Source organism: Seriola dumerili, unplaced genomic scaffold (genome assembly GCF_002260705.1).
Source record: "Seriola dumerili isolate Sdu_G_001 unplaced genomic scaffold, Sdu_1.0 BDQW01000102.1, whole genome shotgun sequence".
In the NCBI taxonomy this organism is placed as follows: Eukaryota; Metazoa; Chordata; class Actinopteri; order Carangiformes; family Carangidae; genus Seriola; species Seriola dumerili.
In genome coordinates, this window is record NW_019174357.1 from 18881 (window position 1) to 32961 (window position 14081).

Below are 14081 nucleotides of genomic sequence, written 5' to 3' on the forward strand. Positions count from 1 at the left end.
TGCCCATTCACAGCAGTCGCGTTGTTAAGACCAGGGTGTGCTCATAATGTTACCTGGGTTGGCTAGGCGACTACTGGTGGGACCAAGAATCTGGTAAGGATCTGTGGACAAAAGCAGAGCTGTGTTGGTCTACACACACTGATTACTCATATGATATAATAGCATGTGGCCTGTACTAATTAGTATGGAAGACTGAAGACAAAATAAACATGTTGCCAAGCAACAGCTGATGCTGACAATTTTATAACAGCTTAAAAATTCCTCTTCTTTACTTTAGCTCGTAACATCATAGTTCAGGTTGAGTAAACCTAGCTAAATATGCAAAACACGTACAAAATGAGAGTGTTATGTGGTCAAGTCTTAGTATTAGTGTGTGTGCATTATCATGCACTGCACACCCTCTAACTAATGAGCTGACTAGGAAAACCAATTACACATGCTAATAGATGTGTGGTTGAGAGATAAGGGAAAAAATACCAATAGTAGTGGTAGTAACACGCTCGGTGGTAGACTTATTAAATTGCTGGTGAATCACTTGTAAATAATAGTTTTCCACATTTCTGAGGCTGTGAGGATTTAATCATGTCAAGAAAAGAAATGAAGAAAGGGAATCTGATGGTCATATTAACAAATTCACGACAATTAAATTGATTATAGACAAAGGTACGCTGTTACCTGGCTGAGCTCTGGGCTGCTCAGTGGACTTGGTCACATTTTGAGTAACCACTGGTGAGCCTGCAGAGGGAGAGAGACAGAGAGAGACAATTAGGGAAGGAGAGAGAGAGAGAGAGATGAAAAGGTTCAGAGAAAACATCGGTGGGGTGGCTGCAGATAACCGACCCACACATCTTGAAGGCAAGTCAGCAGAGGTCCAAAGTAAATAAGGCAGTAACTGGTGGCTGGACTGACTTCTTTTGACTGTTTGTTCATGTTCTGACAACAGAGGCTGTAATCGGTCAGGGGTCTGTCCCACATGTCTAGACTCCCTCTGTGGATGTTGGAACGCCACTAGTGTGATGATGACTTAGGTTAAACAGTATTTGTAGATAATCTGGATGTTGTAACCTGCACAATCTACCAAATGACTCAATAAGCACCTCAGGTGAAATGTAGAGTCATGCCCTCTCAGCCAATTATACTTACTCTACCAGTATTATGCAGTCAAACATAATACATTAAGGTCTTTAATGATTTCTGTGTCCTCACCTTTGCCGCTGTGCATGTTGTTTGACCATCCTGTCCGCCGTACAGCATCATATGAAGGGTCTGAGGAAGACAGAAGAAATGGAGGAGTTTGAGTATATTTTAAAAATGTTTCCCAATTTCTCTCCAAAGAGGGTGAGAAATGTGCACAACTCATAAAAGATCAGTGGATGTACTTCAGTGCTATAGAAATATGCAGCTGTCTGACCAAATTCCTATGTATTTAGTCATTTTGCAATCTCAAAATTTGCCTGTGTGTGTGTGTGTGTGTGTGTGTACGTGACTACTGATAAGTGTCTCATCTCACTGTGTGCTAGCCACTCTCAGGAATGCAACTGTCACAGAATAAAAGCAGGGGAGAACAGCGCCAAATAGCATCAATAAATCTATCAAAACATGGTTCAAGATGCTCTTCACAGGATATCTGGACATGCTAATGTGGTTTTGTTTGGAACGCTGCGGTGGTTAAAATGTAGATGGCACAATCTTTGACAGACAGTACAGTTGGTTGAGCAGGTTGCAACACTCTGACCACAAATAAAGGGTCTGATGCAAATTAACGTACAACAGAGAGACACACACACACACACACACACACACACACACACACACACACACACAGACAATAAATGCACCTGATATTCACCCTCATCCTATCTCCCCACACAATCTAATTTTTCTGAAACCTTGACAAGCAGCCAAACTGGCGCAGTTTGCACGAGTTCTCCGTGCGGTGCGTCTGCGCTTCAAACCTGCGAAGCTGAGTGAGTGTGAAGGTGGACGGCTTCCAGTACCAATCAATCCCTCTGACACAAGCAGATAGAAAACAGAGGGTGTAACGTTCCCCTTGGCAGTGTCTCAAAAAACACCCCAGTGTAGTCACAGTGCACCTGGCCAGCCACCCTTGATGGTTAGTATCATTGTGTGCTAGAACAGTTCAAACAGTTGCCAGCGTGCGGGGAAAACATGATGCATACTGTGGCCAGATATGTGTTGTGTGCAACACGCTACTCACGCTCTTATCGCAATCTGTACATCCTTTTGTCAGCAGTGCTTCTCCCAGAGGGCAACAGATAGAGACAGTGTTACGGTGATGACAGAGGTTGTTTCTGGGATCGGCAAGCTGTTAGAAGGTCAAGAGGCAATCCCATTTCCCATCAGCGTAGGCTGAGTTTTTTGAGAAGCAGGCTTACTGACAATCAAAGTTGGCAGTGTCTTCTTCTCTTAACAGAGAAGCAGAATGAGCAAGAGCTGATCTTACACTGCCAATTCTTTTCTGACTTAACTAGCCAGTGTAAATTGTGCATGAATATGGCATGGCATGATAAAGAGGGTCAGATCTTCATCAGTACCCAAACATAGATAATGCAGCAAAGTGTTTTTACACCACATGCATGATTAATTATCAAACAGAAAAGGTGTGATCATTAGAATGATATGTTTTGACATTTCAGACGGGAGTGAGTGCGCTGATGCCAGACTCTAGATGCACTCTTCTTTGTGTGTATTTGTGTGTGTAGGTGTTTGTTTTCCCAGACATGAATATTTATTAGTTTTCAAGTTATTCTCTTTTGTGTTTCATCCGGTGCATTTAAATAATTCACATGCTAATGAGCTGTCTATCACTGCACTGTAATATAATTCCACATATTTGTCTAAAAACTTTATAGATCTTCGTCATGTTTACATGGACAGGTCCATTGATTTCATATGCGAGACACTTGTCAAACAATACATGTTTTTTGGAAATGTAGAAAGCTCAGTTGTGCCTGAAACAAATGAAGGTGGCCATCTTCATGACAACAATACACTTGGAGTTTGTGTGCCTTCTTGACCCGCAAGACCTCACACAGCCACACCAGAGAAACATCCAGTAACAACACATTTATGATCTGCAGCCGCTGCATGCCCGGCCATTTCTACACACTGTACAACACTGCCCTCCTGTGGATCAGACCATACTGACAGCCTGCTTTCCCTGAAATGAACAACAAATAATAAGGTACTCTGAATCAGCACAATTGAACTTTAGATTCTAATCTCACTGCAACCATGAAAACAAAGTTTTCCTGGTAACCTACCAGACAAGTGTTTTATTGTTTTACTCATTTCATAATCCACCACTGAAAATGTAAAAACACTTCAAATCAAATTACGTGTGTCTTGTGCTACTTTCAAAGGATGTTTTGTTGCCTTGTTTTCACTCTTCACGAGCGGAATATCCTCCATTGGGGAAAGTTCCTGCTGCTCGGGGGCCTCTTGATCTCCTCACTAATTTCTAACTTTTCAACTTTTAACCCCTGAAATTTCAGTCAAGGGGTGTGTTCCTGTCTGCAGACAACAGGAGGAGATCTGGTCTCTGTGACTGGGAAGAGGGCAGCGGAGAGAAATGTAAGACAGTGCAAGTGACGGTGCAAAAAACATATGGATAAAGTGAAATGAAGGAAATGAACTATGCAACAAAGCATGAAAAAATGAATACATTAGAGTATGATCAAACAGATGAAAGAAAGGCGAGTGTAACGGAGAGAAAGACAAAAAGAAGGAGAAAAAGGACAAATAACAAGTGGGCTGCCGTGGCTCAGCGGGGCTGTCAGGTTCAATCTGGTGTGGGCCGGCAGGATAGCCAAGGAGCAGTGACTGGGGGAGAGTCCTGGGAGACTTGCGTTTCCTGCCTGCCTCGCCTGCAGACAACCTCTCTTTGTTTTACTGGCCCTTTTTTCCCCTCTCCTCACCGCCAGCCCCCCCCCCCAACCCCCAGCCCTCCATCCACTCTCCACCACACCAAAAAAAAAAAAAAACACAACGGGGGCTACCTCCATCTATGTGCAGAGAGGGGGGGTTACAAACAGAAGAGGAGTTGGTAGTGGTGGGGGAGAAGAAGCAGAGACGAATGAAGGAGAGATGAGAGGGTGAAGGAAAGAGAGAGATTATTGAGAAGCAGACAGATGGAGATGAGGACGGAGTGAGTAAGTGCATAAAAAAAGCACGAAAAGGGAGGAGAAGAAGAAACTTAAGGGAGGGTGGAGAAAAATAATGACAAAAAAAAATAGAGTCAGACGAAACACAACTTTGGAATTTGAAAAGAAAACAACGGCAGCAAACCCAGCTCCTGTCTGGTATGAGCTAGAGGAGATGCCCAGCAGTAATGTGGGCTCATCCACATCTTTTTGATACCCTGGGTGTAGCTGTTGGCACCAGATTACATCAACCTAAATAACAATTTTCCTTTTACCAACATGCAAGCGAGAATAGACAAATAGAGTGCCAAAAAATAAAAATAAAAAATCTCAAAATGCACTGAACAAGTCAAGCTTTTCACCAATAGAATAACTCCATTTTGGGGGTTAATTGGAACTAGAGAAAAGTGGCGAGGTGGAAGTGAAAGTGCAGAAGAAGGAAGAGGCAGCAGATGTAAAACGTACAAAAGCCCAAGTGGTTGAGGGGTACGCGGTACGAGCCACGAGCCAGCCACGCAAACACAGACCCAGACCCGAATGTGTGCGCATGCACGCACGCACGCACGCAGACACACACATGCACATGCACACACGCACACACACACACAACCGCCTCATCCCCCTCATCTCCCCTCCCTCCCGCCTTCATTTTTCCAGGCCTCGCTCTGACTGCGACTTGAGCCAGTTTCCACTCTGGTCTGGGGTGTGGTGCACGCTCCTGGGAGACTTTGACTGCAGGACCAGTTAGTCAAAACAAGGCCCGAATGCTAGACAGAGCGGGAGAGAGAGAGAGAGAGAGAGAGAGAGAGAGAGAGAGAGAGAGAGAGAGAGGCAGAGAGACAGAGACAGAGAGAGAGAGAAGGTTGAAGACAGAGGGGAGACAGAGTTGGAGAGAGAGAGAAAGAGCAACTGTGCGTACAAGGTGAGATAGAGGCAAGTCATGGACTGTTTTTAACCCAGAGTCTGAGCCAAGGAGAGAGACCCAGACAGGATAAACTTTTTTTAATACCCATAATACAGGTGCTTTAAAAGCCATCTGTGTGAAGAAGGAGCCATAGGAGGAGGAGAATAATGGCAAAGTACAGGAGTTATACACAGTGAGGAGGCAGTAGGTGCTCCAGAGGAGAGAGAAGCATCAACTGCAAAAACACTTCAGACTAACAGGGGACAACAACTCCGCTGCACATGCAAACTTAAACACATTAAGGGCAGAAGTGATGCGCAAGCTTTGTTAGCCCACCCTGTTTTTATTCCATTTATTTCTTTACTTTCGAAAAACAAAAGGGAGTAATTGAAAGTCACAGATGTACAACATCTTGTGGCGCACTTCAAGTTGTGTTGCCACTTGGACTTGGCAGCAAAATAAATACTTTCACAGAGGTGAATCATCATCTTCCCTCAGTCACAGAGAAGCAGCGGAGAATATGAGTGTCCATACTGCGAATCATAAAAATCCACTATTTCAAAGCTGCAACACAAAAGAGAGACTTTAAAATTGAAAAAGGTGCAAAGACTCATCACATGGAGGAAAAAAAAAAAAAAAGCTAGAAAAGTGGCCAAAAAGCAGAAATCTCATGTATAAATGTAACACCCAGATGTACAATGCACACATAGCTCCCAACATACTCACTCAAACATAATGTAAATGCATACTGTAATACATGCTGTACTAGGACATACGGGAACTCACCCACACACACATGCCTATCCACAGGCAAATAGTAGACACAGACTTTAGAAACATGCAGCCACACACACACACACACACACACACACACACACACACACACACACACACCACCAGTTGCACACACACACACACACACACACACACACACACACACACCCTTTCATAGCTGCTGCATTCCGTGTTTTATATGCTCTCTTTTATTCATAACATTGCATTTTACACCACAGAGTCTGGAGCAGATTAAGGGTTGTCTCCTGCTGTATGCTCGTGCTTACTCTACCCCAAAGAGCCTGTATGGTATTTGACTGTTCTCAAAAGGCAATATGAACTTGAACATCTGGCAATACTGATCTGTGAAAATGTTAATAAAGGCTTCTCCTGAAGCAACACTTGTTTTATTGTTGAGTCACAAACTACCAGCTCCAATTTTAATGTTTTTTCTACCTCTTCTCTTCTTCCTCTCTTTTTTCATTTAACTTTGCATGAAAGTAACACTTTGTGGTATTTAATGTGATTAATAAGTTAAGCGATTCATGTCAATTTGGATGGGCACCAGTGTGATAACATTTTATTTTGGAATACATGGAAAGTCACCCTGTTGGAGTCACAGGCAGCTAGAAGCTATACACAGGCTGGGATCACGGGACACAAGTAGAGGCGCAGTCAGTGCTACAGGAGCCTATAATAGAAGTCACCTCTTGTGAAAGGGAAATGCTGTTGAAGGGAGTGACGCTCTATTCCTGCCAGTCCAAATACCTGGCGCTGAGAACCAGGAAGACCGGGGTCGGGGGTGACCGAGCAGAATCTTATCTGGCCTGCCCATTGGTCTATTGGTATTGAAGTCGGGCGTTAACAAGTACGCAGCCTGCTAATGCTCACCACTGGGGCAGATAGAGAAGGAGGCAGAGGGCATTCTCGGACTCTTATCAGACCTAGTGTTTCCTCTCCTCCTGCCGTGATAGGGCCCCTCATCCTGTAAGCGAGGCTATCATTGTTATTGCAGTCCTTTCTCTCGTCTCTGGTGGTGACACTGTATAGCCGATGTAAAGGATGTGTAGCTTTTTTAAACAGTTAGGCAGCGCAGCCTTCGCCTAGTTCATGTTGTGTCAGCACAAAATAATGTTTGTAGAGTGAGAAGGTATCCAGAGGAAAGAGACAATCATCCTGAGCTGCCATGGTCATTGTTCTTAGAAACTCAGCTTTGCTTTTGCAAGAGTCACAGGACCAACACTACAACAGATCTCATTTGACAGCTGCATTTCTACTTTATTATAGATTTTGTCAATGTAAACACAGATTCAGGCGTTTGTGGTCAGCTCAGACACCTGTGAACCGCAATCACCAGGAATCTCACATCATAAGAATGCAAACATAGAGCCCCTCTTTTAGTTTTACATTCAATCCATTAAGAAACCTCTCAATAACAAACACATGACAGATCTCCAGTTGTGGTGAGCTGCTTGCTATTGTTCCTATTGCTACTTTGGGCACCTTTTAAAACAGAAGTGACAATACCTTGAAAAAGACCAAATAAGAGTAAATTGCATTTTATTTTTTTTTAGTAAAACTGATTTGTGTTGTTAAAAAATAGAATAAAACCGTGTATTAAGATGAATATCTCGCAGGCTCATACTCAGTACTCACTGTGCCACATGTTTGAATCGAACATTACCTATGTTGTGTTTCTTAGACAGTGACAGTAATCTCATAAAAAATGCTATAACCACTTTGCGAAGTGTCAAATGTGCAGAGTGACAAGAATTGGCAAGTTTATTCCAGTGACAAAAGCCCCTCCTCTCCCTTTAACCTTTTGTCATCCTCTCTACAGTAAAGAACCTGCATACACATCGTCTCCTTTCCACTCCAGTCTGGCCTGAAGCAGCCAAGCTTCACACATGTTTGCCTTACACATTGTTGCTTCAGCACCTGTCTCTGATGCTTGTCTTTCCATCAAACAACCTCATTCACATGTCTCACGTCCTCCTGCTTCTGCATTCACAGTCTGTTCTCGCCCCTGCTGCTGTGGATAGGACTCATCAGCACACCGCCTTTGTCTTGCTGTTAATATGCCTCTATTCTGTGACCGCCCCCTCTGAGCCACGATGTGTTGTCACAGTGTTCAGGTAGCGGCTCTAAATAGCACGGTCTGCTGTAGCAGCTTGGCTCATATTATTTTAACAACACAAAAGGTGCACCTGCCGTGAGCTTTGTCAATGGCAATCACTGACTTGTGCATGTGTTTTGGATTTGTGCGAGTGGGCTTGTATATTCTCAAGTGTGTGTGTGTGTGTGTGTGTATCTGCTTGTATCTGCTTGTCTGACGCTGGCGGGTACTGTGGAGTAGAATTAGCCTTTTTATAGTTTTTACAGGGCAGAGGAGACTTCTCTGACTTCTCATTTCTGACCACACTCCCCTGATATAAAACAGTGACACCAATCCAAATCATAAGATTATCCAGAAATACAGAACAGAGAGAGAATAGAGAACAAAAGGAGTTCCTACCCTCTTTGGCAACCAGACGTGGGGATGGGTCTGTGTGAGATGGTGTATTGTAGGATAATGATGAGCTACCTGTAATGAAATGAGATAATGAATGACACCATAGACAAGCACAAAAAGATATGAATAGAATATATGAGCGTTCAGTAATTAACAGTGTTACACATTATTGCACTTATAAGGTTCAACATTAGCAGTATGCTTCTATAAGTGTTTGGTTTATGATCTTGCAGGATATTTACAGCTGTGAATTTATATGACGAATAGCTTTAAAGGAATCCAATCCAATCCAATCCCAATTTTATTTATTAAGCACTTTTTAAAAATAACACTGTTGACCAAAGTGCTGTACAATAACAATGAAATACAAAAAAATCTCACATTAAAAGTACAAAAAAGACAGTTAACAGTTAACCAATGAAAAGGCAACATCTCAGACTATGTCAAAGGCCGAGGAAAAGAGGTGCGTTTTAAGAAAAGGTTTAAAAACAGGCAGTGAAGAGGCCTGCCTAACGTGTAAAGGCAACTCGTTCCAGAGTTTTGGAGCCGCAAATGCAAATGCCGGATCCCCTCTGAGTTTCAACCTGGTTTTCGGGGCCACTAAGAGCAGCTGATCAGCAGACCTGAGAGACCGTGAAGGTACATAAAGTTGAAGTAGGTCAGAGAAGGTAGAAGGAAGGGGAAGGAAGGTGTATTTCAGAGTAACCTCAGTGCACCCTTACTGAAGCAAGGGTGACAAAAACCTCAATAGGTTACAACAATAGCCAGCAGGTGGCAGTAAAAAGTTCAGCTCAATTACTGTCACGCAGCACTATTGAGTCCTTTTCATCTTTTGAATTGTGTTCCTGCTTTATCTTAAAAAAATAATCTCAGAAGGAAAATAACTCCTGACACATAAATCTAGTTCCAAATAAAGCAAAGCCAGCACACAGACAGTCCTTTAAACGTCTTTAATACGAAGGAAAAAGCCCGTAGCCTGTCAGCATTTTAAGGGCAAACCCTGCTCCTTAATAATAAAGTCAGGGAGGCAAGACTTTGCTTATGTCTGCCTATTCATTTCACCTTATGGAGCAGAACTCTGCGCCGCATTCCTCCACTTACACAGGCACCCTGGGCGGCACCAAAATGCTCTCTTAATTTTAGCTGCCCCCAGGCATAAATCAGCGAGTGGAAAAACAGACCCAAAAATGCACAGAGAAAACACAAGAGCAGCTACTACATGGGTAGTGTTGAGATTGAGCACTAAGAAGGGGGGAGCTGCTGAGTGGGGAAGATACCTTTTGTGAATGGAGCAACATAAAAAAAGAACAAACAAAAAGCTGTAAAGAAAGATTCAATTTGTGATGTGCTTTTCTTGAGATTTGGTGTAGGATTTTTACCTAACTCACTGTGCTGCTGGTGCTGGGATTGGGGGGTGAAGGGGCCCATGGTGGCCGACTAGGGGTCTGTTTTTTTAGGGGGTGGCCGGGGGGGGGGAGTGGGGTGCTCCACAAATGTATTCTAACCTCCCAACACCCCACCCCTCCCAATTCTACCTACTCCACGGCACCCCCAAGGCTCTGGGTCTAGTTTAGAAACCTGGGGGCCTCAGAACAGGGGAGCCATTGTATGAGGCAGGGTCCCTGCTCAGCAATCAAATGCAGCTCTCCGTACAAAAATAATTCCACACGCAGAGTGTAAGCGCGGAGGGGCAAGCGAGCCACCAGAGCACCATCTCTGGAATGAGGGGGAAAGTGTAAGAGAAAGATGAACAGACTGACAGAAAAAATGAGGGCGAGGGAGAGAAGGGGGAGGAAGGGGTTGTTAACCCTTTTCCTACTGTGTGCCACATATGTGGGCTGACCCAGACAGGCAAACAGGCAGCATTGCTGAGAAAACCTCAAACCATCCCACAGACAAATGCAGGGCTGCTGTACGAGAGAGAGTGAGAGTGAGCGAGAGCGTAGGGGTGAGTGAGGTAGACAGAGAATGAGAGCGAGGGAGAGGGAGAGACCACAGCTGACAGTTTGGTGGAGGGAATCTTGGCTTTGCTGCCTATTTATTTGGACGGCCTCTTCCTCTCTCAGAAAACAAACATGTCCCGGTAATCTGACAGCACAGTGGGAGGACTGGCCAATGTTCAGCTTCTAAGACCCTCACTCTCTTCCCCTCTCCTGTCACATCTGCTCAGAGTCTGTGAGATTACATAACATCCACAAACAATTTTCTTTTGTGTCATTCCTATGACTGACGGCTCTTTCAAATGCTCCCGTCCTCCAGTTTGGCACACCCATAATATTGACAGAGGTCCTTCAGGGCTTGCTCAGCATTGTAACGGACCTCCATTGGGCCCCTGCTGTTTATCCTGTAGAGCTATGTGATACCATTGCCTCAAACATGTGGTCTGAGCTTTGTCAACAAACTGAGGGTCCCAGTCCCCCGGTTTTGGGCATCCTGCCACCTCAAGGGGGCTGAATGGTCTCCAGCCAACGGTAAGTCATCCTTTTAGCTTTATAGGATAAAAGACTGCACTGACTAGCCCTGCTGTCTGACTTCACGCCAGCCTTACATAGTGAAATTTCCAACAGGTCTTCCAAACCACAAAGTATCATTCGTCATTGCCTTCCAAAACAACCAATGTGAGTGTTTTCTAACATCTAATTCACATTGTTTGTCAGCCGTGTTGAGCAAGTTCAAATGTATTTAATTACTCATTACATGCTACTGATCGAAAAAGTAATTACATCAATTTACTCATTTCTCAAGCACAAAATAATCAGTTACATTAATCATTACTTTGCGTTAATTACTCAGCCTCCAGCTCTGTCAAAAGTGCCTTTAAACATAACAGTCTACACACGCACGCGTCTCATATTCTGTTCTTAACCCAGAAATAGAAAATGAGGCAGTCTGGTTTAACCAGTGGTCAGCTATGCTTTGGAGGTATATTCTGACCATCAACAGCTAGCTTAATGTTAGCTTAAATATAAGTATTGGGTTTCAGCTCAGTTCAACAGCTAATGGTACAACTGTTAAAACCAAGGCCTTAAAACCTCAAGTTTTTGTGAGAAAAAGTTACGTGTTGTCGAGGTTGCTAGGGCGGGCACAGCTGGTGATGCAGAGAAGAGAGAGAAAACCCGCCGTGTGCCAGACCATCTCATTTCAGTCTACGACGGCTACGATGGCTACGAAGGGCCACACCTTTGTGTCCACCGAAGGATATGGCCCCTGAATTGGGACACAGCTATAGTGTTTCTTCCGATTGTACACACACACTATCAGAGCAAACGTAGACCAAACGTCACTTTGCCATGACCTTAATCTTCCCCTTACTTAACTGTATAGTTGCGATGCACAGGCATTGCAGTAAGATATGTTTTTTGTCATGGTTTTGCACCAATTCTCCAATATCCACATTCTTAACTGGCAATTGGTTTGCAAGTACAATTATTATGCACCTCTAAGCAGCTAGCTTCAATTACAGCTGAGCTCATCTCAGTGTTTACATGACTAGCAACTGCTTATTATCCTCCCCCACTTATGCTAATGTGATATGTACATAAATTCTTGTAGTGTTGAGTGTCTGCACCCCAGCAGTCGAGTGAGCAGCCACAGACTGCTTGCTCTGTAATGGTGGCTAACAGCAGACAGCTAACAGTAAAGGGCGCGGAGCCAGGCCGTTGAGCCCCTCTGCACCAGTGATAATCTGCCAATTGAAAGAACTAATGCAAGGGGAGCTCAATAAAAATGTTGTGAGAGGAGAAAGAGGGGAGAGAGTGAGTGAGAGAGCGAGGGAAAGAGAAAGAGAGAGAGCTCTCCAGACCTCCTTTTTCCCTACTCAGCCTTCGAGCCCAGATGTTTATGGTCTGTATAAACTATTGAGGGCTCGAGAATGTCCCCCACTCTGGAGCGAGCAGCAGCAGTGCAGAAGCCCAGACTTATCTCTCTCTCTCTCTCTTTCCCTCTCTCTCTCTCTCCCTCTCTCTCTCTCTGTCTTGACTCCCTCACTGTAAATCCATCCAGACACACAAGCAATGGCGACAGCTGGGAAACAGAACTATTGCTATCCTCCAAAGGCACTCAATCATGACCACCTCGGACCGTTTCCACACACTTTTAAAAAATAGCTCACCCCCTGATTTTTTTTTTTTTTTCTATCTCACACTCGCGTTCTATAACTGTTTCTCCTGCTCACACCCTCCTGCCCTTGTCCTCAAGTAACTACTGCTAAAGCTATCTGTCAAGGATATTTTTTTTCATCAATTTCTAATATTATGTTTCTTCAGGTCTACAGCAGATTTGCTCTCAATTCTCTGTCTCCTCACTCCCTCCTTTCATTTCTGCCTTCTTCCCACCTCTTTCTCCCCCTCTCCTCTTGCATCTCTGTGTGTCGGGAGGATACAGTTCTCTCGTTGTCTGAGGTTTCTTGCTCCGCTCCGTTTCCAGCACATGTGGTATCAAACCGACCTACATGGGTGCGATAAAGCAAACAGTCCGCGGTCCCTCCCTGACAGACTAATTTGAACAAATTCTCAAATTGCACCCAAAATTGAAAGCACATTGGGGTGCGGGCGGCCATCACTTATAAAAATCTGGATAAGTGACCAACAATGAGGCCAAAATAATGCATGGGTAACTACCCTTGTTACTGCAAGCAGCTGGGCAGCCAGACAGATGTTCAGATTGTGCCCACAGTTGCACCAGCGTGGGCGTCTGAACGATATTTCTGCGCATGACGTGGCAGGAATGTTTTGTTATGGTATGGCTGTAGGGTGGGGAAGTATGTCCCTGCCCCGTGCCGAGTGTACATACAGCGCTTAATGACTCTGAGGAATGTTAATCAGAGGTTCAATAACCAGAACCAAATGCACACATGATGCACACAGATGTGTATGAAATGATTGCAGTATCCCCTTGGACCATCCATCTTTTGGTGGAGGATGGGGGGTAATATAGTAAAGATTGGTGAATGGAATTGGAGGAAGACATCACATGACCTGTAATCACTAATACTTCCAGGGCTTGGCCCAGGCTTTCCCCTCCTTCTCTCTTTTTCTGTATTCTGGAAGCTCGGCCCAGCTCCAGCTCTCGTGAGCAAAGCCAGAGGTCTATTTTCTGGACGGGGTTACTCCTCGTCTATGATTGTGTTTGTTTGTGCTGCGGGGGGAGAAGAGAGAATGGCTTTAGTTTCCAAATCATCAGCCCTGCAGGGTCTGCATGAAACCTCAGCCCTCCTCATCTTCCTTCTCCTCCTCCTCCTTCTTCTTAGTCTTCCTCAGACGTTCATTTACTAACATGGTTTCTCTTGCCCTCAGGCTCCCAGTGTCAATAATACACACTGCTCGCTTCTCAGAGAGCTGCCCCAAAACAGGTCAGTCAGTCCAGGCGCGGGACGGGAGCATTCATCTTTTTGATTGTCGGGAACAGATCCAAAGCAATTTCAACTGGCAAGTGGAGAGGATTCCCAAGACATCTCTTCTGTCTCCAAAACACACAAGGTCTAAATCAAAAAAAGGACAGCAATGGGCAGAGTCGCGGTGCAGCACGCCTAAGCCGTGGCTAAGTCCCGCAGCCAGTGGCCATAATGAAAACTGCTCTGCGGAGTGTGCCCAGTGGCGGTCAGACAGATCCACCCGCTGCAGTGCTACACAATGAGGCTGTTATACTCATGACAAGCATCTCTCTCTGCCCAGACGCTGTGCACAGAGAAAACTGTTGACACCCACAAAATGCAGTTCCCATTACATCA

The 14081-nt window shown here is 44.6% G+C and overlaps 1 protein-coding gene across 4 annotated transcripts in view; it reads right to left on the minus strand.

Moving 5' to 3' along the window:
* Nucleotides 1-14081, minus strand: part of fli1 (Fli-1 proto-oncogene, ETS transcription factor) — a 31914-nt gene that overhangs the window by 3467 nt on the left and 14366 nt on the right. For all 4 annotated transcript variants that reach the window (XM_022746300.1, XM_022746299.1, XM_022746302.1 and 1 more), the window contains 4 exons: nucleotides 8357-8425; nucleotides 1207-1266; nucleotides 676-735; nucleotides 54-101 (listed from right to left, as the gene is read on the minus strand). In XM_022746300.1, coding sequence (XP_022602021.1) covers nucleotides 54-101; nucleotides 676-735; nucleotides 1207-1266; nucleotides 8357-8425 — 237 coding nt within the window. The remainder of the gene's footprint in view (nucleotides 1-53; nucleotides 102-675; nucleotides 736-1206; nucleotides 1267-8356; nucleotides 8426-14081) is intronic.